Here is a 27,011-nt window from a genome sequence, read left to right on the forward strand (position 1 = left end):
AAAAAAAAAAAAAAAAAAAAAAAAAAAAAAAAAAAAAAAAAAAAAAAAAAAAAAAAAAGTAATTTTTGCCATAACAATCTGGTGCATAACTTCTTTCAATAACTTATGACATATTAGGTTCTGAGTACAAATTCTATGTATAAACTTAGTATTTAAACAATACTAGATTGTTATGTTTTAGTATCTGGTGATTGAGTGAAGTGTACAAGATTCACAAAGCAGTTCAAAAATTGTTTTGGAATTAATTGAGAGATAACGAGAAGGCATAATAAACCCCTAGTATGCAGAATAAATTTACAACTTTTTAATTAGGTCATAATAAAAAAAACAACATAAAAGCAAGAATATTTTTTAAATAAAAAAAGAATTTTACCGAGGAAAAGTGTCCATTTCAATTAAATTTTGAAATCCAAGAAGTGAAGATGCTGTTTTGAGAGCCTTTTCATTAAACTCACCTGAAAAGAAACACAATGAAAAGTGGTTAACTTTTGGATACTTAATGTCATTTTCTTCATTTGTACTGCAATATAGTATTGCAGTTTTAAGTCTTTAACTTTAATTTTAAGACATAAAACAATCTGGAAATTTTAAATAAGGAACGAATTTGAAAATATAATATAATAATAAAAATATATCAAAACCTTTTTTTCTCTGCATTGACTTATCTTTTATAAAAATAAATTTTTAAAAATACTTTCTTTTTGCTTATACTTATGATCATATTTTAAATATCTATAGTTCATTTTTCAATTAAATAAACCATGCAAATGAATAAAAATCACCTTCAGTCAATGTTAACAAACAAACAGCTAAAGTAGGCAGAGCTACCGGAAATAATTCACACAGAACTGTATAGTGATCAAATCTAAAATAAATAAAGATGATATTTTACTTAGAGGTTTAACATTAATAAACAATAAAACTTTATATATAATTAGCAAACATGCATTTTTTACCCTTACATGCCTGACCACCCATGAAAATATTCAATTCGAAATCAAAATACTGTAAATTTAACGAATAGCATCATTAAAAGTTTTGACAAAAGTCGCCAAGACAGGGCAAATAAACATCACCAAAAGGGAGAAGAAACAATAAAGTCAACTATATTTGATAAGACTAAAATGTTTATGAATTCTATTATATAAATAAATAAGAAATTCATGATCGAGAATTAATAACAAATTTATAAGAATTATTAAAAAAGGCCTCACAAAAGGCATCTATTGCGATGGAAATAGGGTCAAGGCCGGAGAGTAAAGTTTTATAACATTGTTTAAAATTAACATGCAAAGAGCTCACACTTGCAAACAGTACTTAGCAATTTCAATAATATTACTTTTTAGTTAATCATAATGCTCCACATTTACTCTACAAATACTTCGTTGTGAATAATGCCTCACACATCTTTGCTTTTCTTTTATTTATTACTAATGTTATATTTAAAATAAAAGAATTGATGCTAATTTTGAGTGACAGATTAATAATAGGTATTTTCATATGTTTTCATTAACATGCAATCAAATAAGATGTTCCAACATGTAAAAAGCGAGGGTTTTTCAAGCCTTGATGCATACATATACAGTCTATGTTCCTTATTACGATCCTCATTACTGCAAGTCTTCCACTATTACAACCAACACATAAATCCTCATTTTCTATTCCATTAGACGTAACATTATTTTAATGACTGTACCATATCGTTTATTTCAATACAGCAAACCAAATTAGTTATTTGATTTAGAAAATTTTAAAGAAGTTATTCAAACCAATATTTCCTTTGATGTTACCACAAAATATATGTATAACACCTTAAATCCTCTTTGTATGAAGGAAAAGTGACAAAAACCTCTAAAATTCTTATCCTAAATCCTAAATTGCTGTCTTTTATGGTCATTTATAATCTGTGAAACATTCTTTTTAAAGTATACAACAAATTTATTAATCATAATTTTCTTGTTTGAAAATTACATATTTACTTTTATTGTGAAATTTTAGTCTTCTAGTGTGGTTTACTTTGGAGTCAGAACATGTGGTTTTTCGCAGTTATCTTGACTATCCAATTTATCAAAGGTAGCAGCCCTGAACCTACAAATTATTTTTAATGCATTTTTCACCTATGAAATATTGTTCAAAAGTGCATTTGTAACCATATTTAAAATTTAACCATATTAACTTGTCCAGTCGAAATTTTTGTCCTAATACATATCTAAAAGTTTTTGAAAACTATGACTTATTGAAGTAAGAAAAAAGTCAATAATTAATGGATTAAGTTAAATGGATTACTATGAAAATTACCTTTGCCAACCTGTGATTGCTACACCATTGATCTTCTTAAACAGATGTCCAAAGTCTCCCAGCATTTTAAGCCACGCCTGCTGGTTAGCAACATGATATCTGGTAGGAGTAATTATCTGTGTCATTTCGGTTGCACCTTTGAAAGCACTTGCAATCCAAATATTTGGAAATACTTTAGAGTATTTTTCCCAAAGAGCTAAGAAAAAGAATAAGTTTGTGTCAGTTTTTACTGCATGAGGATTCTCCTTCAATTCGAATTTTTCCAGGAAAGATCCTGTTTTTACTATACCTGGCAATATTTTGTCAGAAATATAGTTTTCATCCAATAACCAATACATATACTTTTTGATAAAAATATACACTGATTATTACATATTGTAAGAAACAAAGTTTCCCTTGATCAAGGTTTAAATATGTAAAATTTATTATACACAAGTATGTAGTTATAAATAAAAGAACTATTTGGAACATGAACTGTAAAATTTAAAACTCAATATAATATAGATTATTAATAGAAAATAAAATATAGATTATGAATAGAAAATAAAATGCAGATTATTAATACATTAAAAATAACTTATCAGTCATACACCTGTCATCAACTGGCAATAAAAAACTAAAATAGGGGGGCACAACCTGAAACCCGCCAACTTTTGTTGTGTGGCCCGCGGCAGTATCTGAACAAAATAAAAATATTTCAATTTTTTATTTATTTTTTGAAAAAGAAAAAAAGTTGGAATTTGAAATTGCACATTTAAGATTTGGACACACCCAATCTTAATCAATGTATTTTTTCTATAGTTTTTTCCAGTGGATAACGCTACGGATTTACAATGAAATATCCCAATATTTTTAACACAAATCCCAAAAATCCTAATATATTTAATGCAACATTATTATGGTACGCAGATTTCGAATTTTGGTTACCACTTTTGACTCTCTTCGTGTGCTGATTTCATTGTAATGCTAATAACTTTTCTATCTTTTTTTCAGCTATTGCTATGCATTTCCAAGCAGTTTCTAAAATTGCAATTTTTTTAAACATGCTTTAACGTCCTTAAAGATTTGAATTTTCCAGTGGATAACGCTATGGATTTACAATTAAATATCCCAATATTTTTAATGCAAGTCTTAATATTTTTAATGCAACATTATTATGGTATGCAGATTTTGAATTTTAGTTACCACTTTTGACTCTCTTCGTGTGCGGATTTCATTGTAATGCCAATAACTTTTCTATCTTTTTTTCAGCTATTGCTTCGCATTTCCAAGTAGTTTCTAAAATTGCGATTTTTTTAAATATGCTTTAACCTCTTTAAAGATTTGAATGATACCTTTAAATAAACAAATTTTTATGTCCTTCATTTGTATAAACTTCATTGCAATTCCAATTGACTTTTGATCCTTTTTTTTTGGTAGTTATTACATTTCCACTTGGCTTTAAAACTTTTATATTTTTTGTACTATATTATTATTATCACGAGTATCGAATCGTTCATTTAGATAAGCACTTTTTGATATGCTCTATTTGTACAGATTTTATTACGAATTCAAATTATTTTTCAATGATTATTTTGGATATTATGGCTAAACTTTCTACATGGCTTTGAAAGTCCTGATATTTTTAATACATTATTAAAACTTTAGAATTTCAACTCTTTCATTTAAATTCATCACATTTTGATGAGCTTTACTTGTGCCTATTTCATTGTAAATACAATCGCTTTTTTTTGTTGCATTTTTTAATCTTTTTTTCGACTATTATTGTTAAGCACTTCCATGTGATTTAAAAAATCGCGACATTTTTCATTACTATTACGACATGCAAGTAATGAATCACACATTAAAATAATCCCTTCTTGCCTTGCCTCAAAAGTGTGGACTTTAACATTTTTAATAGTTTTTTGGCAGTTATTGCTAAATTTTTCCTTGTGATTTTGAATATCCTGATATTTTAACACGTGAAATTCGATTCTGTTACAGTTTTTTTTTACAGTTAAAAAAATATTTAAAAGAACAAAAAAAAGTTAAAGATTTTTAAACTTTCTTTAAATTTATCTAAAATAAATTTATTTTAAAAAAATACAACATTTAGTAGGAAATATACTTAATTTATTATAAATCAGCTTAAGTATATTTCCTACTAAATGTTGGGTCTTATTTTGTGTTGCAAGGGCTCTGTTTTAATTCAAATCACGTTAAACTTCATTTAAATTAAAATATTTAACTTACATTTATTTTATTCACTAAAATATTTTTTCTTTAAATTTTAATTTTGCGAACATCAAAGTTATGTATTGTTAGAATTTATGTTAAAAAGGACTTTTGTATTAATGTGAGAAAAAAAATCAATGAGTTTTTTCATTGTTTTTATTTAATTCCCATTGTTTTTATTTTTGTCTAAATACTTGAGCATGCTGCCCTTCATTGGTCAATCTGCTGCGTATGTGGCGCTTCACTCAAAAAGGTTGTGCACCTCTAAACTAAAATAAATTTATATAAATGATTTAAATTTTAAAAACAATAAGGTATTATTAGCCTAAAGAATAGTATTATTAAACTATAAAAATCATTACAAAATATTGTTTTAATTGAAAGAGTATTTTGTACAAATTAATATTTTAATTAAATCTAATAAAATTCAACCATGTGGCATCAGAATTTTTGCATGAAATGATAATAACAGATTATAGACTTATTTACTTTGGATCTCATCCCCCACTTATTGTCCCATGGAAATTTAAGATTGATTATTTGATAGATTGTTGAACTGAAATTTTCTGATGACTCATATCTTCCTTAATCCCACAAAAACCCAGTGTACTTAGATAACAAGTAAGTTAGATTTACAAAGACTTAGTTCACAAATATATAAATAAAAATTCAAAACAGATAGAAAAATTCATCACATCCTACAAACGATTTAATATTCAATATATTTAAACACATCACAGATTTAAAAATAATAATAGATAATAAGTTTTGCACAGATACATCACTATGAAAGCAAAATTATAATTACCACTTTTGAGTTTAAATTCATCCACTGGTAAATAATGCCAAGCCATAGGAGTTACAAGACTTCCAATATCAGATGCTAATAATAAAATATACCTTTTAATTTTCATTATTGTTTATGAGACAATTACATAGCCTAGAGTGAGAAAAATCGAAAGCTTGCCTTTTAAAATATCAATATCTATTTCCCGCATCATATCATCCCAAATGATTATTCCAATGTCAGGGTTCTTTTCACGTATTTTCTGTGCTATTCTAGTAACATGATCAAGAAAAAGATGTTCTTTCTTCCAATTTTGAGACACCATTTTTTCTTTACAATTAATACACTGGCCAAGATGCCAAACCTGTTATTAAAAATATAAAGATAAAAAAATATTTGAAACTAAAATTTTATAAAAATAAAAAAAACTCTTCACAACACAACTTAATTTATTCAAATTCTAATTAAGATTATGCCTGCACTCTAACATTTTTCATGGCAAAATAGTTTATTTATGAAACGCCTGGGACAATATAATGATAAGCTACAATTTGAAATTGCTCAGAAGAGAGTATTGGTGAAAATTATCATGATTTACGTTTAGGTAATTAAGATGCTTCTGTAAATTTAATTTTATAGAGTGAAAATTTCGGTAACTCGTAAAAAACCTATTTGTAAATAAAACAGAGGAACAGTTTGGAGTGAAAATGACACAATAAAAAGTTCAGTTTGTCACTATATTGCTCCATGTTCTTCTTATATTATTTCCAGCCTGCAATGATTACAACAGTGACATAAAATATACCAAGTTAAAAAAGGATCAAGAGAATAAATTTCATCACTGTCACAATAACTGTGAAAAGTTTTTTTTAAAAACAAAATTGCAACAAAAAAGCAAATTGAATAATTGTAATTGAAAAAGGGAGGAAGATACTCATTATACATGACTAGATTTCTTATAATCAAATTAAAAACATATAATAAAAAATTATTATTATTTGAATTTTAATATAGTCATGAACTTGAGTTGAGAACAAAAAAATGCAGCTAACAATAGATCATAGTTATAACATTCTACGATGTAGGTAAAAAGAATTTAGGAAATGAAAAGTTTTTATTTTCAAAATATTTATTAGATACTTCTGAAATTTAAATAAAAAAGTAGATATTTTTAAATCATCTTACTTCATCAGCACCAATGTGAATAAATTTTGAACTGGAATGACTGTCAAGTATTTGGTTGATCATGTCAAAAATAACAGATTCACTTTCTGGAGTAAATATAAAATAATAGTATTAATAAAACTAATTTATTTTTGTTTTAAGAAATTAAATTTTTACAATATGAAACTACTAAAACTTAGAAGAATAAAATTCATTTCAATATTTACTAACATGGGAATGTGTACAAATACAGAGATGCCAACTTGCTCCGGACAGCAAATGAATATTTTAAAGTGGTAGTTTATCAATGGTGATTCTTGGTTTAATAAATTCAATTTAGTAGATTTTTTCCCACCACTATTTCTAAATAATTTGTAGGCTTATATAATTCACCACTTTATAGTAGTTATGTCAAGTTATACCTTTTAAAAGGCAAGCAAAAATAGTAAAATATTTGCAAAATTCAGTTTGTAATTATCTACCTTTTTTTTTTTTAATAATTATTTTGGCGTGTGTCCGGAGCAGTTGGCATCTCTGCAAATATTCAATTAAAAAAATAAGTTGTTTTATGCATATAACCAAGTCTGTCACATTACACTTATTGCGCCAAACTAACTTTCTAGAAATCTGACAAAAGTAGCAAAGAGAGAAAAAATAATCCAACACTTTTTTAAAACTTAAAAAAATATAAATAAATAAATAAAAAATAAAGTTGTCAAACTTAACTTTATCTAAGAGTTTGTGCAAGACCGCAGATAATAAATATAGTAATAAAAAACAAAACTAAGTCTATTCACTGGATATAAAAAACATGAGAATAAGTATACTGCACAAAATGAAAAAGAATGGAGAAAAAGAAGCAACAAGAAATTTTTTCTAAATAATTGAATAAATGTCAAAAACAATTTTTAGTTTTTGAGGGATCAGAAGTTGTATTAGAAACTAGATAAGAGCTATTTTTTATAGAAGAGAAAGTGAAGGGTAAGTTCAAAAATCGGTAACATAGTAATCCATAAACAAAGTAATGTAGAAAAAAACAAAGTAATTTAGGTCTTTCTCTTTATACTCACAATAGAGATGTCACTTTTTAAATAGAAGAGAGGCCACCAACTATTGCTTATCTGGTTATATAAACATCTATAAATTTATTAGAAATTTATAGATGCTTAATAACTCATAATAAATTTGTTAGAAAATAAAAGAAAAATTAGACAGTAAAATAAAATTTAAAAATAATTTTTTTGTCTTTAGATATAGATGTTTGAAAAGAGGAATATCATCACAGAAAGACAAAATAACATCACGAATATTCAATTGAGTTTATAATTCTTGGGGAGGAAGTTTCTCTCTTCACAAATTTTGTTCTTGTAAGAATCTATTGTACATTTTCAGTTTTTAAAATAAATTTCTTATATTTCAAATTCCATGAAATTTATAAGTTAATCAGCTTAGAATTAAATTGTCCTTTTAATTGTGATAAAAGGCCAAAAACTACAGATTAATAAAGTGAAAGAAAATAAGTTTAAAATAAAAATTTATTAAAGAGTATAACTTACTAGGATGAGAGGGGCATAAAGCGTTAGGATAACGCTCATTCTCCCGTATTTCATAATATCTGTCATGTTTTAAAAGAAACTAAAAGAATATTGATGTTATGAATATAGTTTAATACACAATAATAATTCATCTTATAAATTGCAACTGTATTGACACAAATAAAGTATTTTTACTTCTAAATGTCCAAAAGACTGTACCAAAGGAATTACATCTAATCCATTTTCAGTAGCCAGACTTTGGATTCTTTCAATTTCTTCCTTACTGGATGAAAAAAGCAATATATATTCAAAAATGCAGTGAATATATAAGTAGACACATTAATATATATTGTGTTTCTTTTTTAATATATAATTACATTAAAAACAATAATAATTTACTGGAATAAAATAATAATCAATCCCATTTTTAAAGATAAATTTTATGTTAATTTATTGCTTTCAACTATTTTTTTTATCACAAGAGGACACAAATAATTATTCATTTATGCTATAGATGCTGTTATTATATTGTTTAACTTATAATTTTGATTGCTTTAGATTTTGGAATAAAAACTTAAAAAGATACAGGAATAATTATTTTAAAAGGGGTGTACACTAACATAAAGATGAACTAGAGTCAAACCACCTAATTTCTTCCTAACAAAGAAATCAAGTATTATTTGGTTGATAACACTGGCTACTGCTATTAAGGGAGTAAAAACACATGTAAGAAAAATACAAAATTTTAAACTCTCCATTGCTTTTTTTTAATACGTAGACACCTACTGTAATTAAGGACTTATTTAAGATAACCTATACAATGCTGCCTTTTACTATTGTTTACTTCTTATTAAAAAATTTCTGGTCACTTTTATTTATTTATTTTTCTTTCCTTCTTTTTTTTTTTTTTTTTTTTTTTTTTTTTGGCGAAATCATTCATTTTATATTTGCAAGATATTTAAGCACACAATATTTTTAATACCAAAGATATGAAGAAATAATGGTCAAAAAAATAAATTTAAGTTTGAAGCAACGAAGAAAACTAACCCAACAACAAATCTAGTCAGCCTTTTAAAAAGTGATAAGAGATTAAAACGTCCACAATTTTTGACATTTTTTGTCAAAGAAATATATTTAAAAATCCTAAATACATTTATGAATTATAATAAATCTCTGAAATCAACATAACTTGGAATCAGAAAATTTGCTGATTTTATACCTTTTGTTTACAGTGTTACAATACAATTTTCTTTCTAAATTAACATTGAATGTATCAAGAAACAAAAAATATCTAATTCATTAAAAAAAGGATAATGATGCAATAAAACTATTTTTATTTCAATAAAAGAAAAATGGTAATTGATTTAGTCTTTTAACACATTATTACACTAATTATCTATTGATATTTAGTGAGATATATATTTAGTAAGAATTTCACAGGATAAAAAAAACAATGAATAGAAATTAGAATAAAAATCACTTGTCTCGCATCTTTGTTAAACAGTTGATCAAAGAATTAAAACTCTTGAAGAAAATGTCTAGCAAGAAAGAATTATGAATTAAAAATATTGCTTAGCTATTGCTACTTCTGCTACGTCATACTTTTAATAATTTAAATAAAAATTATGTTCTGGAATTTTTTTTATCAACAAAATTTTTTTAAAGCAAAAATGCTTGTAAAAATTCTAAAATCAGTTGAATCACGAAATTTTAGTGACACAAATTTTGTTGTAGTACCAAAGGGGTGTTTTATTCTGGTGACTTTGTTATAGCTAAAACATTATGAGAAAGCAAAACAGAAGAATTTAGAAACTCAATTTCAAAAGCTTTGATTTGTGTTTAACAAAATAATAAATAAATCAAACTTACCTATAAACATCTGGCTGGCAAACAATTTGAAGATCACCTTCATATGGAAACATGTCTTCATATTCCATAAGAATTCCAGTAGCTCCCAGTTTTTTCAGTATAGAAAATATCTATCGATATGAGAAGAAGTTTTTAGTCAAATTTATTTCAGCAAACATTACCAAATTTAAATAACTTAATACACCAAATTTAAATAATTAATTTTGAAAAAGTTTTATACTGTTACCTATCAATTTAACTTTATAAATCTTCAACCTAGAGTTCTCTATTTTATCTAAGTTGTTTTCCTGCAAAATGGACATGTTTTTTTTCCCTTCAATATTACTCAATGGTAAAGTGGCAATTAAATTTATTCTCTATTAACTCTTAATGAAGCAAATGTTCTGAAATGATACCTTCTGATTAAAGGACAGGGCGCTTTCTCACAGAAAAGGGTATTTTGAGTTTTGAAAGGCACTCCCTTAACACTAATAAAATTTATCAAAATGTGTAATAATACATTTGTAATAACTGAATTTGATCCACTACAATTTTCAAATAACTGTCTAATAAAATTTTATGTGTTCACTTCAAAAAATAATTCTCACTCATTATCAAAATAGGAGGGAAAAAAATCATGAAAACCCCCCCAGTTAGCCTGACGGTAAAAGGGACTGTAACCCATGATTCGTCTACCACTAAGGATGTTGTGCGTCAGTACTGTTGTCAGTGCAAGACGGGTATGGAATTCAAATTCCAGCCAATACTGGGATGCGAACCCAGGTCACCTCATTGGGAGGCGAGTGCTCTACCCCCTGAGCCACCATGAAAGATGCTCAATTGTACTAAAGGGACATTACTATGTGCTTGTAAAATACCAGCACTTTTCCCTTCCAGCAAGTCAGCCTCTCAGCAGTCCACAGTGGCCAGAGATCCATTGAAAAACAATAGTCGTATAATTTCATTCCAACTTTTTCATGGATAGCTGTCAGTTCAAGATGACCCAGAAGGTGAGGCCACGAGTCAAATCATTGCATTAGATAGCAGCTCTGAAATCTGAGAGGATGACAACCTTGAAACTAATCACAGAGAATAATTGTTACAGGGCTAAGAGCTTGGCACAGATCTATTCCTCAAAGGCTGTTGGATAACTTCCAATAAGAGAGTTAAAGGTAAGCAAGACTTGACCCTGCCCGCCCTCGTAGAGGGCACCCAGGAATTACTGGAGACCATCTTTGGTGCAATCTTCGAATCAGTCGGAGGACCCAGCGGTGCATGGACACGAGGATCCATGGCCCCCGAGTCACACACGACATAGAGCAACACAATCTTCGATGAGCAGAGGAGGCCGAATGGGACGAACTCGAGTCGGTGCAGTGGTGCCACACTCAGTTGCAGACGACTCACTAGGAGAGTAAAAGGTAAACAGGTCATAAAAATTCTTGCACCCTTGTTAGATTGGTCATTAGAAAATGAGCCAGCAGTATAGAATCTGAGCCATTCAGGCTCAGTATTTATTATTTATTGTCTCCAAAGCAACAATGCAAAGGATATCATATTTAAGAATTGGAGATTGAAAATTTAATCATATTCATATAATGAATATGATTATCATATATGATAATCATATATGATATATCATATAATGATATTTATATTTGACACTTATATCATACCATAATATTTATAACATAAATGATAAATTCAAAAACATTTTCATTTAAAAAGTAAGTTCTTTATTTAACTGATTAACAACTAAATACATCATAACATTTTAGGTACCATATATAATAGGGCAAAATTTAGAAATATTTTAGATCTTTCAGAAGAAATATTTCACATTATATTGAATTCATACCTGTTCATAATATGATATGACTGGTGGAGCACCTTTCAGATCAAAATGAACTAACCTGTAAAAAATTAAACAAAGTATAATTTGTAATAAAACATTACATGAACATATACATAGACTTTTAATTAATGAAGAGGATTAAAAACATAGATATATTCTGAGAGATAATTTTTATAAAAAAATTAGATAAAATGCCTAGCTTACTTAATTGCCAACACCATAAAGTTGTTATCAATAAATAATAAAATTCTCAAATGTTTTAATTATCTCACGAAGTTTTTTTTTTTAAAAAATAATAATAATACTTAAGTTCTACTTGTACATTTTGCTATTGCTAAAAACATGAATACAAAATAAAATGTTTTATGAAATAAAAAAAATAATAATAAAGATTAAAAATTAAAATTACAATAATAAATGATTTAGTTTATTGGAACATTAACAAATTTTACCTACAGTGGAAAAAAATGCGTAGAAGCCTAAAAAAAAATTTTGTTGATTAAACATTTTATTTAAAAAGATTAACAAGTATTATTCAAAACTAACAAGTATAAATAATAATTTTTATTAGGTTAATAACAAATTTTTATTCAAAAGAATTAGTAGGTGCTATTAACCGTTAGATGTATATCTTCTTAAATAAACTGATTTTAAAAAAAAAGACAACTTCTAATTTAAGAAAAATTTGATTTTCCTTAAAACAAAACAAAAAAAGCTATAGGAATAGCTAATAATGAATTCAGGATTAGAATGCAAAATAGAAAGCGTGCCCCTTGGATTCAATAATGTAACTTAAATCTTCCGTTTTCCTTTCTTTTTATGGCGATTTTTTAATTTTAGAAATTCTCATTTCTAATTCAGTTTTCTTGTGTTTATTTGCTAGAACACAAAAAATTGTCAAAATAAGAGGGGCACCTTTAACTGCATTTACAATTATTTTTCACACCTCTGAGAAAATCTTTTTACCTAGACATTTTCTTAAATTTACGGTTTTCATTTATTACGGATACGTTAAGTTCCCAATTTAAACTATCAATTTTTAAAAGGCAATACTTTCTAAAATACTACGAACTTAAGCACAAATGTTTATAAATTTATTTAAAATAACTACATAAATAAATAGGAATAAATAGATTTTGTTTCCTGTAAAAGGTAAGAAATAGAGGGGAAAAAATACCATACTATAGGAGATGTTTGGCACAGGTTGGTGAAATAATAAAGAGTTAAAAATAATAAAATTAACAAGATATCATTGTTAAAATGCATGCATAGATGCATAAATAATTTATTATTAGCACCTTCCAAATTCTTGAGATCCACAGTCGATTGGATTCATTTCCAGGTACAGTTAGTTTTAAAATGGTAAGTGAAATTATAAATATATGGAAGTCAAGTTGAAATAAAAAAATAATAGAAAATTAAGCCGTTATTATGAACATTTTGTTCCCAATGAATCAAAAAACGATCGTTTTACATTTATCTAGTTTTTGGTTGTTTATTTTAATAGTAATACAAAGGCATTTTGTAGGGGCTTTTGTGCAAATATCACAAAACTTTAAAAGCAAACATAAACAATTGAAAATCAAAACCTGCAGCCCTGAAATATTGCCGGTCTGAAATACACCTGGAATTACTTTAGATTGAACTGAATCAACGCTAAATACTTTTACAGTGTTACCAGTTAAGTATTTTTACTGGTTAATTATGCTACAAAACGAACTAAATCTGTACATTTCACTTGAAAATGTTGTTCAGTTTTGTGTTTCTAAAAAAGCTTATGTTAACCTGATTTAAAAAAAAAAAATTCAATTAATATTTTTTAGTAAAATGAAAGAATTAATATATTTTGCTGAACGATAAAAATTAAATCATGCCTAACCCCTTCCTTACAAAGCAGTATCTATTTACTAACTTTATNTTGTGATCGCGAATTAATATTTTTTAGTAAAATGAAAGAATTAATATATTTTGCTGAACGATAAAAATTAAATCATGCCTAACCCCTTCCTTACAAAGCAGTATCTATTTACTAACTTTATTAAGTAATAGCAATTAAAGTTCCAAAACAAAATTTAACTGTAATTGTAATATTTCTGTTTGTTTTGATTTTTAAAGGTGTCTGCTTCTGGTTGATAGGTGATGTAGGGTAATCATATCATTTTAATGTTATTTTTGTTTCTTTTTATATTCTAGTTTTTGTTCTAAAATATTCTTATTTCTTCTTTTTTCCATAAGACTCTTAGTGTTAAATTTTTTTTATAACATTAATTAAATTCCGATTTTAGTATTTAAAAATTTAATGCTAATCACAGTGTAATGATTCCTTTCTATTAAATAAAAACGTAGGTCATCGAACTAGAATGTCTTATTTGTGGGCTGTGAATAGTTTAGGAAAAGTTTATACTCTTTCAACTGCTGAAGACGCATGGGTTGAAGTGAGTGGATTGGAAATAAAGAGGATATCAGCCCATGAATTTTTTACCTGGGCAATCGGTGGCGATCACCAGGTCTACATTTTTGTGCCAACCAGAGATATTCCAATACGATGCCGAGTAGTTACTTATGAAAATGAGGTATAGTATTTTTTGAGTTTCTGATGAATATTAATATAGGGTTTCCACGATCTGGAAAAAATAAATGAGAGGTAGGTAAGGTTTTTTTCAAGACTACTGGAAAATTATTAAATTTAGCTTTTATTTGAGAATTACTATGTTGCATTCCTTTATTTCCTTTATATTATAAATTTTATTGCCAGTTTTTAAGATTGAACTTTGACACTTTTGCTGCCCCTTTAAGATAAATTTCTTGATCGTGGGAGCCTTGTTATATATATGATACTTTGGCGCTTTTCATACCAAATTTTAAGAAACGTTTGCTCTTGGTTAACTGCTCGTTAAGCTGTTGAAGAGATTTCCGTGTTGTGATCTGTGGCAGAATAATCGCCAAGTCTTGGAAACTTCCGGGCAGTGGTCCACGAGAAACTAAAACAAACATCACAGAAAGGAGCAAATTCAAAAATTGTAACTCATAGCAATCCTCAAGCAAACATCTACATGTTTCTTTTTTTTTTAAATTTGCGAGTTACTTGACATCTATGACTATTTGACATCTTGGCGATTCTAGTTGGTGCGGCAGATCACGATACGGAAATAACCCCAAGCTGTTTTACTGACAATTTTTAATCATACTTTTTAGTATTTGTTCAGATGGGAAGATTTCTGTCTTGTAATTTGCGGCAGAATAATCCCCAAGTTTTGACACCTTCTAGGCAGCCGTCCACGAGAAAATAAACAAAATCACAGAAGGGAACCAACTCAAGAGATGTAATTCGTAGCTACCCCTGACTAAACCTCTACATGTTTTTTTTTTAACTGCAAGTTTAAAATCTATTTGATGCCTTGGGAATTGTTGTTCTGACAGTTCACAATGCAGATATATCATAGTACAGGTTCTTTTAATTTTTGTAATTGGAGCTCTTGTTCTAAATTTTTTTTTTTTTTAATTTAAACCGAATTCTGTTTAAAAAGGTGTCATATTCTGTAGCAATGTGCTATATTTTTTATTTTTTAATCTGAACCTCTATCAAGTTGAATTAGGGTAACCAATGACTCTCCAAGGTAGCTGCAAAAATTGTATGATGTGACAGAGTCTAAAATTTGCAAACTTTAATGACAATTTTTTTAAATATGTAATTAATTTTTTGATTTATTCTTACAAAATAGCATGCAACTTTGAAATATCTCATGCTATTTTGAATTCTTTCAAAATAGCAATAGCATTCTTTCATAATAGCATGCAACAACTATCATAACCAAATGCAAAATTAATGAGGGAAACTGTCAGATCAGCAGATTCATCTTGAATTCTTCTGAGACATAAAAGTATAAAAAAATTTCTCCATTGTATGTGAAAACATTCATTTGATTTTGTGTCGATACATATTTATATACTATATATAATTCTATCAAAAATTAACCCCAGGATCTATTTAAAGGTAAACTCTTACAATGTTTTTTATAGGTAAATGGTAATGTTGCTTCTTTAAATGTACAAATAAGAATTTTTTTAAAACTTTTTGGCAATTCTGTTTTCATTTTTTTAAATTAGCTGAAATATAATGGATGGTTCTGCACAACTTAGGCATTTAAAGGACATTTTATTAAATTTATTTTAGTGTTTTAATTAAATAAAAAAAAATTAAAAATTGGAATATAAAAGACTTTAAAATTTAACAATAATGCTTGTGTTAATCCATTTTAATTTGAATCAAGCAAGTAAATTTACACATAGTATATAAATATAGTACAGGCTTGATGTAATGAGAAGTAAACTTTAATGACAAATTTCCAAGTCATCGTCAAAATGTGGAAATTAAAGATACCTACTAAAATTGTATGTTTATATTGAGTTAAAAATTATTTACCCTCTGCTATTCCAACAAAATTATTTTAGGGAAATACATTTATGATGCTTAAGTAATCAATAATGTAGGAAAAGGCTTAAATGAAAAGCATTTCTATTTACTGATATCAATACAGAAAAGCAAAAAACAATAAAAGTTTAATTTTAGCAATTTTAATTCTTTATTTTTATAAAGCATTGCATTCACGACCTCTGGCTAAATTATCTTTTCTCTTACAAAATAAATGTTATTTTTAGAAATTCTGACTTTCACTTTATAATACTTTGCTTTTGTTGACCATGTATCTATCATGCTCTCGTATTTACCTTCAGGACAACATTTATTAATAGTTATCAAAGACATCAAAAGATAATACACTTTGTGCCTTAGACATTTCTGTATTTTATAAATTACAGAACTATGTAGTTCAGTCCATAGGCTGTAGGCTAAAGCCCTCTACTCTAGATAAGACTTTGTTATTCTACTTTCCTTATAGAGATGGAATCCACTAAATGGTTTTAGTACAAAACTTTTGCCCACTGATCGACCACATTGGAGTAGTGCAGATGGGTTAGTTTCATTACCACAAGAAGGTTTCCATCTGCCTTCAAAAAGCTGGGACTGGGAAGAAGACTGGTACATTGAAGATAATCTTGATGGCCAACCTTTAGAGCCTGAGGTATATAATATTTATTAAATTTCATGAAGTGTATTCTATGTATTAGTTTTTATGGAATAGAATAGGCTAAGAAATATAACTGTAAGTTTCTTTTTGTTTATTTCAATGTTTATTTTTAATTTGAAACGAGTTGTTAGCATTGTTTTGATTTACTTCAATTCTATTTCTCTTTTATTCTTTTGTATAAATATTTTTTTTATCACTGCTTTATGAAGTTTTAGTGCCATGACTAATTATCTCTCTAGAGTTCACTATTTGTGTATCAGACATAGTGTCTAGTTCTGTTTTATTCTTTATTCCATTTTGCTTTTATTCTTTTATATGATTTATTTTTTTTCTCTCTATGCTTAAAAAGATTTTTATTGCCTTGACTAGATATTCCTCAAGGGATATTCCTTCTTTAGATAAAGTTAGTTCCCACAACCCTAGATTACTCTAGTTTTCCGTCATTTGTCTTCTCTTTTTCTTCTTTTTTTTATGTTTGTGTCATTTATAGTTTTAATTATGCATCATTTGTTTTACATCCTTATTAAATTGTTATTTTTAATATTGAAAAATAAAGTTGTTTATTTATCTTTTTCTGTATCAAATTGTAACTAGACCAGTTAATAGTAACTAAGCTTTTAAATAATTTTAATTCATTTATGAATAAAAATTTCTCAAACTGTAACTTCTTCAGACGATAAACAAAATTTATTATGCAGAAAAAAGAGATCATTTTCAAATAGAGAGCCATTCAGAAAAATTTTTCTTAAAAAATTCAATATTCAAATTACTACTACTGAAAGTTTCTTGTACATAAAACTAAAAAACCAGTGCACATTTTGTTATAGAACAAAAAATAAAACATTAACCTGAATCTGCATTATGTTCCCCTCTGATACCAATCTTCAGAAAAATTTAAATAAATGAGTTACTTGAAACAATTAACATCACGGTTTTAGCATTGGCACCAGCACTTTACTAACATGCAGTATCAATTACACAATTTTCATAACTAGATAAATTAAAATGAGTTTTAATTGCAGTTAAATTAAAGGCAAACAAGGCTGGAACATAGCAATTTAGTTGTATCTACCATATTAAAAAGATATTAGAGTGACATTATTTTTAAAATACTAATTTCTATGTATGGTGAAACCTCTCAGGAGTGACCACTCTCCGTTCTATAGTAAAATGGTCGTTGATTGAGGTCTAGTCTGTGTCATTTTCTTGGCGTGAAACACGGCTTCTGTTGGCGTCTTGAAAAAACAGATCTATGAATAAAATTGGGCGTCTATAAAAATTATCCCAACTTATAATGTTATGCATTAAAGCAAATTTACCAATTATAAATGATAAAACTATTTTAAATAAATAAAAAAAATTATGTTTTTTGTTTAAGTTTGCATTTAGTTTTATATCATAAAAATTAGTTAGCTTTAAAAGATGAGATGAGGTTGGCTTATTTGAGAAGCTTGTTTTTTCTAAAATAACTTTTTCTTTCTAACTCAGTTTTCAACTCTAAAAGTAAATAATTGATAACATCATCTTTAGTGCACTCTGTCATGAGGTTATGTCGTCAAAAAGAGCTCTCTAAATAAGAGCCTCAGACAAATATTTTGAATGCATTTTAATCTACTTATTTGTTTTGTGAAATTTTTTGTTTTGATATTTTTTCGTGTTTCCTTATTTTCCACATTTGGTGTAGATGTTTGCCTGGTCTCTGGGAGTGGTTTTAACAGTCTCTCCTAAAAGCTTTCATGAACATAAAGTATATGGAAAAAATTCTGTGCCTCCCAAAAGTGATTTTATATATATATATATAAATACTATATATATAATTAATTTATAGACTTATCGTAATCTGTAAATTGAGGTGGTCTTTCTTGGAGGTTTCACTGTATATACATTAACTAAAAACATACAGTTAAAAGCATACATATTAAATGCTTACAAATATTTTTTGGAATTTTATTTCGGTAATTAAAATTATTTAAAGTCTCAGGGTATCAAAAATACTAGTGTTTTAAAATGACCCATTTATCATCCCAAATATTGCACAGCTGTGTTATATTGCGAAGTTGCTGTATAATGTTAGCTGTGTCTAAATGCAATGTATTATATAAATTATAAATGCTAAACAGCTTAATTATTGAAGGTTAATATTATTTTATGTAATATAGCAATTCTTTCTTTTTCTTTTTTTTTAAACTGAATTAATGTCAATTTTCCATACCAATTTCGGTGCAGCATTAAGATAAAAAGTGCAATTTCAATTTTTAAAACACTGATTTAAGTAGTTTATTTTTTACTAAATTTGATTTTATAATTGTTTGTTGTTTTTCTTCAAAAGAATTAATAAATCACCGGAATAGATAAAAAAAGATATAAGTGATAAAAGACATAAAGTGATAGTTGATAGAAAAGAAGAAAAAGCTCTTTTTTTTTTGTTCAAAGGGTTGGATGTATGCTACTGATTTTCCTACCAAATATGGACCCAACAAAACATGGAATTCTCTAGTGCGAAGACGTAAGTGGATTCGTTATCGTCGATTTTGTGCTACTAACAAATGGTCATTGGTAATTGAATTTTATGAATTTTTCTTGCTAAAATTTTAACCAAGTTTCTTTGAATCTGAGTTTCTATTTGAATTAACATATCTATTTTGCTAAAATATGTCAACTAATTCTGAATATGTATTTTAAGTATTAATTGTCCTTTACATTCTCTGTATGGATTTTGATTATGAACAGAGAGGCCAACTATTCCGAATTCAAATTTTAAACACGGTAGAAAACTACAATCTAAATTTTCCAGAGTTTCAGTTAATGTTGACAACTTTTTAGGAGGCTCAACATGTCTTAAGTGTAATAAAGTGGCATATCACATAAACCTTTGAAATATTTCGAAGTAGTGGTGAGTGAAAACCCTACAAATCGAATTCATTTAATCAAGAATTATGCATTAAAAGATTACCAATCAAAAATATTTATCCACTGTCCAGAGAAAGTTGGAATCTCTGTATAAATATAATTTCAAATTAATATTATTTAAATAATTTCATTTTTATTTCAAATATAATTTAAATTTTCACATTAAATTAGTGAGACTTTATACAGCATTTAATTACTGCTAACAATTTTTCTTTTTTAAGAAAGTATTCATCTTTTTAACGCTAATTCCTTCTTAAAACTTTGAAATGTTTTATTTGTTTATTTTATTATATTTTTGCCACAACTGCTAACTTTTAAGTTTTTTTAAAAGATGATTGAATTCTTCAATATTTCTTGTTTATCAAATTTTTTTCTTACTTTTTATATTTTTACTCATTTTGGATTATAAGAAATTATTTAATGAATTTCATATTCATGGAAGTTGGAAATCATATTTTAATTAAACTAAACTCAGCGGCGCGACAGCCCTTGAGGGCCAAGGCCTACTGTGCCCATTTCAGTTTTCTTGACCTTGGACTCTGGGATGCAGGAGCAGATGTTCCGATCAGGTGGTCAGCCGAACGCGGAACCCCCAGTGTTTAATTCCCAAGCATGCTTGGTACTCATTTATCGACCCACTGAAGGGATGAAAGGCTGAGTCAACCTTGCCTGGCCCGAGGATCGAACCAGGGGCCTGTGGCACGACAGCGCGAAGCGCTACCGCTCAGCCACCAGGCGTCAGGAAATCATATTTTGCATTAACTAAAAAAAATTTGAATATGAATAAATTAAATTTTAAGAAAATGAGTAGATTAAATATTTCGAGTAGCTTGAAAAATCTTTTAATATTTTTTACTAGCATTATTTTAAACCAATTTTATGAGCAATCTATTCACTCATCTGCCATTATTTATTGCTTATGATGGTCATTCTTCACCTTAATACCTTACTGCTAGCAATTAATTCACCTTAATACCTTACAAATTACAGCATTCTGATAGCCTTAATAATTATAGCATTCAAATATACAATGCACTCCTTTTTTTAATTTTCACAGTCATGAATCTCGTAAACTATATACAGAAATTTGAAATTGCTCAAAAGTTCAGTGATCAACGCATTAGCATTTTTTGTTTATTTTAAAATTGAATGATTTTTAAATTAAAATGAGCAAAATGGAAACATTCATTACATTATTAAAGCCCTTTTATAAAACATTTTTAAAAAAATCTCTAATCTTTTTTTTTAAATCAAATTTTTGAAGTTTATATTTCGATAGAATGAAATTATGTTTTTTTTTTCCTGTCTAGTTTACTCTTTCATGCTCCAAATTTTATTTATTTTTTCTTCCAAATTTTGTATGTGGATCAGAAATTTCAACTTCACTGAGTGCTAAAGCAGAACTTATAACAGTTTATAAAGACAAGACCAAGGGTGCCTAATTATGTTAATCTCCACTTTCTTAAAAGTATTACTCAAAAACCATATCTATGTACTAGAGGGGAAAAAAATAGATATTTAAAGGAAGAAAACAATTATTCATTGAAAGCCATAATTTAAATTTCTTCAAAACCAATCTCTTAAAACTGTTTTCTTTTTAAGGTATATTATGTTTTAGCAGTGAAATATGCAGCTGTAATTATTAATTACAGTTTTAAAATCAAGTAATAACAATTTTATTCAATTGTTTTATTTTAAATTAAAATAAAAGGTAACCAAATAAAATAAAAGGTGGTTAAAACAAAATCCCTGTCTTTAAAGATATTATGAGTAACAAAAAATAAATCTTACTAAAGTAATGAAATAATTTTTAAATTTTTTTAACAAGTTTTTTCATTTTCTCAAATTTTGGCTATACTTATAAACAAAAAATTTGGGCAGGTAAAGCATAAAAATATGCAGTTGATAAGTTTCAAGTACTTTTTCTTCATCTAATTTTTGTAATTTTTTTGAATGAACTTGTAAAAGTTACGGTAAGGTATTTTTTGGCATTTATTAATGTAGATTTATTGTTCTTAATCAACAATTTCAAGAGGCAGAGAAAGCATGAACTTACTGAATCAATTTTGATTCTGCTAAATCAAATGTTAATTAAAATTTTAATCTTAAAAGGTTATTGTTTCATCTTAAAATAGTTTAATAAAGATTTAATGTGCTTAAAAATATTCATTTCTTAAAATTTTCCTAAATTGTTATTTTAAGTATCATTCTAAATTTAATCATTCACTAATTAAAGTAAAATAAGTCTTAAACTAACAATTCACCTTATTTTGAAAAAAAAAATGATGGTGAAAAAGGATTTATTGAATTACAAATAAGTAATAAAAATTAAACATAAATGCGATGTTCAAGCTAAATTTGTTGTGAATAATAAATAGTATAAGTTGAATAAAATTGATGAAAAATGTGCATGATTTTTTAGATTTTCACATTCCAACATTGATAGCATTATTGTAGTGTCTTCTTTTATAAAACTTATGCTTTGCCATGGAGAACCGCAATGACCAAGGGGAATGGTCACAAATTCTGGAGTAAATCCCAGATCAATTGTTGTTAACCTCCATGATCCCCCTGGTTCAAAATGAGCTGTTGCAGGAATATTTTACTTTCATGTTTTGCCATTGGTATTAATTTAATCACTAATTATTAAGTATTTCATAGAGTTTGTTCAAAAAATTTTAATCTACACACTACCTTCTCATTAAATAAGATAGAAATAAGGCAGTTGTTCTTGAAAACAGCCACATAAAAGGGTGGTCTAACATGCAGAGTGTTAATAATTTTGGTGAATAATTTTAATTATTTAACACATACCTAATTGCCAGAATTTTTTTTATCATTTAAAAAGAAAAAATATTGATGATTTATATTTGTTAGAAAAACAGTTCTGAAGCTTTGTCAATAGCCTTTGTTGGACAAGACTCTGCCCTGACTTATGCTCTTAGTTTAATCTTAACATTTTTTAAATGTTACTTTTTCAGTAGTCATTTGAAATTATTAAACTGTTTTTCTATAAATAATATTTTAAAGTTAAAAAATAATCAATTTGAATCATCTTTTTTAAAGATTCCAAGCATTCATGAAGATCCTATAATGGAACCTTTTATTGACATAGCAGTAGGAGGAACAGATGTCCCAGGAGGAGAAACAAATTGTTTTGCAGTTTGGGCTATTACAATTCAAGGGAGGGTAAGCAAATTTGTCATACGATACTTCATTTTTTTTAAAGTCATTCTTGTAATATTAAGAAAAGGTTAAAATTTGTATAATAAAAGGCTTGGAGTAATATGATCAAAAAGCCATATTTTTCAATTATTCTGAGGACGGTTTTGGGGGGGAAATGGTATTACAATCAAACTTCATGTTATGGACATGCCTGCAAAACAAATGTCTCTCATTACAGACATACTAATTTTAATTTGCTGTAAATCTTCTATAACAACATTATGTACCCTCTCTGCAAAGCAGTCACTCATATAACTGGGCTTAGTGTTTCTAAATTTGAAAAAAAAGGAGAAAAACTCTTTCTGCTTTCAATTTTAAGGGGGGAAAGATATTGAACTTTCCACCATTATCAAAGTGTGCAAGTTTTGTGCCTTGTGCATAACTAAAAATATTGTTAAGTGATTTCAATACTAAAGAATCATTATTTCTCCTGTCACCTTGCCTTATCTCTGCTGAGAGAGGAGAGAAAATTATACTGCTCATGTGAACAGTTTGGAGAGCTGCATTTTTCTTCTTTTCTTCTCTTTTTCATCTCTTCATCTTTTCATCTGAATGATACAAGTTCTGAGACCCGATGAGCTGAAATGATGTATTAAATTTCTTCAATTCCTCTTCCCCACTGAAAATTCTTTGCTTCTTCTGATCAATATGAAAGTATTTAACACAGATTCTTTTTTTTTTTTCTTTTCTTTTTTTTTCTTTAAAGAAAGGGACAGATATTTAGTCATTAACGTGTTTATATAAATCAAAAAATTTTTTGACACGGCAGATAATTGATTCGAAATATAACAACTACTCGTAGGATCTAGTGCCTTACAGAGGTATATTTCTCTGCTTTCTTTTTTCTCTGTGCATCGCGAGAGGTATATCTTTAGGGAACTATTACCACGTTTCCTAACAAGTGATGGGGAAGTATTAGGGGGTGTAAACCTAATAATTGAAACTTACAGAGGAAGTGACTATTCAGACTATTCTTACTATCAGACTATTCTTACTAAAAGTGTCTATTCAGTATTATGTGACTAATTTAATTATCTAAGTAAGTTGGAAAAATATATTACCTTATCTGTAGCTACATCTAAAATTGTGTATTATATATATCAAACTTTTTCACATATTGTTTTGTTTTGAAAAAAAAAATTAAAGTTTAAATAAATATCAATATAAATAGTTATTATGGATTATTTAATTATTTCTATATCATTACAATTATTCTAAAATTAATTTTTGACATTAAACTTCATTATTAGTATATATTAGTTTCACTTTATTTCTATCCAGGTAATGAAATATTTCTGTATAATTTGTTGTGACCTAGTGAAAATTCTCAGAACTTGTAAAGTATATATCTGGAAACTGATGCATCTAAAAAACAATTTGATAGAAAAATATCACTTTTAGAAAGAGGGCGGTTTATCATTAGACTGCTCCAAACCCTTAATATGTAGACATTGTTTATTCTACATAAATCTTTTTTTTTTATAAAGATTCTTGTAAAATTGCCATTTTAATTTATTTATTCCTTGACGTTTAATTACAAGAACAAACCAAATATCTGCAATTTAAGTAACGAAAATTTTTGTAGTTACACTGAAAAAATTATTTGTAAGAAAAAAAAATTAGCATTGGAAATCAAATCTTTTTTTTTCCATCAGAATCATAAATTGTGATTTGTTTTATAAATTGTTTAAAGCGTTTGTGCCTCTTTATCAAGATTTTTCATGTTGTTTTTTTATCGAAAGCTTTTTCTTGCAGTTTTTTTCTTTTTAAAATGTAATTATTTTGTTTTGATTTTTTACAATTCAAACTATAATAAACTAAATAAATAAGGATTTATAATTGAGTTAATATTCTGTATTAAATATCAATGAATTTTAGAGTGAAGTCAATCAATAGAAATAATGTTAGTAAAATAATGTTAAATCACATCAATAAAAATATTGCTGTTTGACTTGAATTGCTGAGTAATTAAGAATTGTCACCTAACACTGCATTGTGATATTCTTGTTTGTTCTATGCTTACTGATATTTTCAACTTTTTCACTCAAATATGTTAACTTTATTGGTTTTAATTTGCGAAAATGAGTATTTTTAAGAATTAAAATATCCATTTCTATAAAATTTTCATATAGATATTGTTCCGTTACGGTGTCACTGAAACTTCTCCTGAAGGCAATGGTTGGGTTCCTATCAAAACACCTGAGCAGAGTGAATTAAGTCAAGTATCTGTTGGACCAACAGGTCTGACATGGGCAGTATCATATAATGGGCATGCAGTAGTACGCACTGGCGTTTCTAGAGAAAATATTATGGGTAAGTATTTTTAATACTGTGGAAACCAGTACAAAATTTTATTTATTATTTAAGTGATATAAATTCTGTTTTTTTGTTTATGCTTTTAAAATTTAATTTCAGGTAATGATTGGGTTATTGTTGATCCTCCTGATGAAGCTGATCCTTTGGTTCAAGTCAGTGTTGGAAAAAATGTTGTGTGGGCATTGAGCAAAACCAATGCGGTAAAATATGATGGTTTATAACCTTAATTTTCTTTTTATACCATTGAGCAAATTGTCATTTTTATAATGTATTTTGAAAATAAAAAAAACTGATCTAAAAAAGAAATTTGCACTTGTGCAGAATGTTTTATTCAATAGGGTTTGTTGACTTAAATTAATAATTCTGAATTCTGAATGGAAATATATTTGTAAACATTCATATACTTTTTTTTTTTAGAAATTTATTACCTGAATAGGAACGAAAACTTCGATTACATAAAAGCAAATATTCCTTTTATTTTGCAAACAAAATATTTTGCAATAATTTAAAGCTTTTGTTTTTCAATGAGGGTAAGTCCCGCAGTGGATTGATCGTTAAAACACGGTTCCCAACAGATCACCGAAGTCAAGCATCACTGGCTGCTGTCAGTGTGCTGGTGGGTGACCACTTGGATCAGTCTGCGTAGGGACCGAGGGTGTGCGGTATTGGTCCTCGTTAAACTGTTCTACCGTAAAGTGCTAGACATTGCGTGCAGGTCGTCGGGCTACCGAATCGGGGCTGCAGCCCCCTCTGCAGAGGATCAAAATTATGACGGCATGTCTTCGAAACATCCTCAGGGATGTTTCCCAGACCGTCGCCAATAGGCCATTGTGCAGCTCTAGTGGGACGTAAATTAACAACAGCAATGAGGGTTGAAGTTTAAAGAAAAATTTAAAACAATAGAAAAAAAAATAAGAAAAATGATAAAGGGATTTATGTATAATCCATAATTTTGTAATTGAATATTCTTTTTAAACTTTTATTTTTGTGAGATGGAAGTAAATAAAGCCGTACCCAGCTTCATTCCATAATGGCATTATCAATACCTATATGGCTATTATATACATGGAAAGATTTAAATTAAAAATGATTTTTAATAGTTATTAACAATACAATTGAAAATTAGCACTTTCAAATATCATTGAGGTTTCTTTATTCTTGTACTGGCAAAATAGCTATTTAACTGAACTCTCTTATACAATGATAAAAGTTAATTCTTTTTCTCTTATTTATTTATTACTATTTTACAGGTTTGGTTTCGGAAAGGTATAGACGGCCTTCATTCTGGTGAAAACCCTCAAGCTGCAACTGGTACGGGATGGACTAAAATGTATGGAAACTTAATAAACATCAGTGTGGGAATTGATGATCAAGTATGTTCTTTTTTTATTCACATACATATATAAACTTAAACTATATTCAGGGTTAGGACTGGGCTATAAATCGATATATCGCGACATATCGATTTAACGCCTATATCGGCAAACCGATACAGCAACTTTCATTCCAAGCGATGCATCATAAATCTGATTTAAGCCGTCGAGTGAAGAAGACGATATAACGATATAGCGATACACGCAAGGACTTTCTCTTACGTTCCGATGCCAACTCGCGCTGTGGAAGACGATATTGTTTCGTTATGTTGAGACGGCCTTGACTGATGAGCGGTAGAATCAGAATCACTTTTGAGACCTTATATCGTTATATCACATGTTCGTTTTCGCACCTTCGCGATTTGAAATCGTTTCTTGTAGATTATTTTCAATGGGATT

General features: G+C 27.7%; 2 protein-coding genes across 5 annotated transcripts in view; one reads left to right on the forward strand and one right to left on the reverse strand.

Annotated features, from left to right (window-relative positions):
- Positions 1-13,454, reverse strand: part of LOC107450828 (hexosaminidase D) — an 18,149-nt gene extending 4,695 nt beyond the window's left edge. Inside the window, exons 1-11 of one of the 2 annotated variants that reach the window (XM_016066737.4) lie at positions 13,291-13,454; positions 11,705-11,759; positions 9,868-9,977; positions 8,194-8,281; positions 8,020-8,098; positions 6,485-6,570; positions 5,480-5,663; positions 5,321-5,395; positions 2,299-2,494; positions 783-865; positions 374-455 (exon numbers count right to left, since the gene is read on the reverse strand). In XM_016066737.4, coding sequence (XP_015922223.1) covers positions 374-455; positions 783-865; positions 2,299-2,494; positions 5,321-5,395; positions 5,480-5,663; positions 6,485-6,570; positions 8,020-8,098; positions 8,194-8,281; positions 9,868-9,935 — 941 coding nt within the window. In that variant the 5' untranslated portion in view covers positions 9,936-9,977; positions 11,705-11,759; positions 13,291-13,454. Of the gene's footprint in view, positions 1-373; positions 456-782; positions 866-2,298; positions 2,495-5,320; positions 5,396-5,479; positions 5,664-6,484; positions 6,571-8,019; positions 8,099-8,193; positions 8,282-9,867; positions 9,978-11,704; positions 11,760-12,999 lie in introns of both variants that reach the window. The other variant, XM_016066736.3, reaches the window with a different exon arrangement.
- A 321-nt stretch (positions 13,455-13,775) lies between these two features.
- The window catches only part of LOC107450816 (peroxin 23), a 38,955-nt gene continuing 25,719 nt past the window's right edge, over positions 13,776-27,011 (forward strand). For 2 of the 3 annotated variants that reach the window (XM_043043164.2, XM_071181334.1), the window contains exons 1-8: positions 13,776-13,847; positions 14,048-14,274; positions 16,600-16,782; positions 19,222-19,344; positions 22,765-22,887; positions 25,056-25,236; positions 25,339-25,439; positions 26,490-26,612. In XM_043043164.2, coding sequence (XP_042899098.1) covers positions 14,062-14,274; positions 16,600-16,782; positions 19,222-19,344; positions 22,765-22,887; positions 25,056-25,236; positions 25,339-25,439; positions 26,490-26,612 — 1,047 coding nt within the window. In that variant the 5' untranslated portion in view covers positions 13,776-13,847; positions 14,048-14,061. Of the gene's footprint in view, positions 13,848-14,047; positions 14,275-16,599; positions 16,783-19,221; positions 19,345-22,764; positions 22,888-25,055; positions 25,237-25,338; positions 25,440-26,489; positions 26,613-27,011 lie in introns of those variants that run through there. The other variant, XM_043043176.2, reaches the window with a different exon arrangement.

This window comes from Parasteatoda tepidariorum, chromosome 5 (assembly GCF_043381705.1).
Source record: "Parasteatoda tepidariorum isolate YZ-2023 chromosome 5, CAS_Ptep_4.0, whole genome shotgun sequence".
NCBI classification, from domain to species: Eukaryota; Metazoa; Arthropoda; class Arachnida; order Araneae; family Theridiidae; genus Parasteatoda; species Parasteatoda tepidariorum.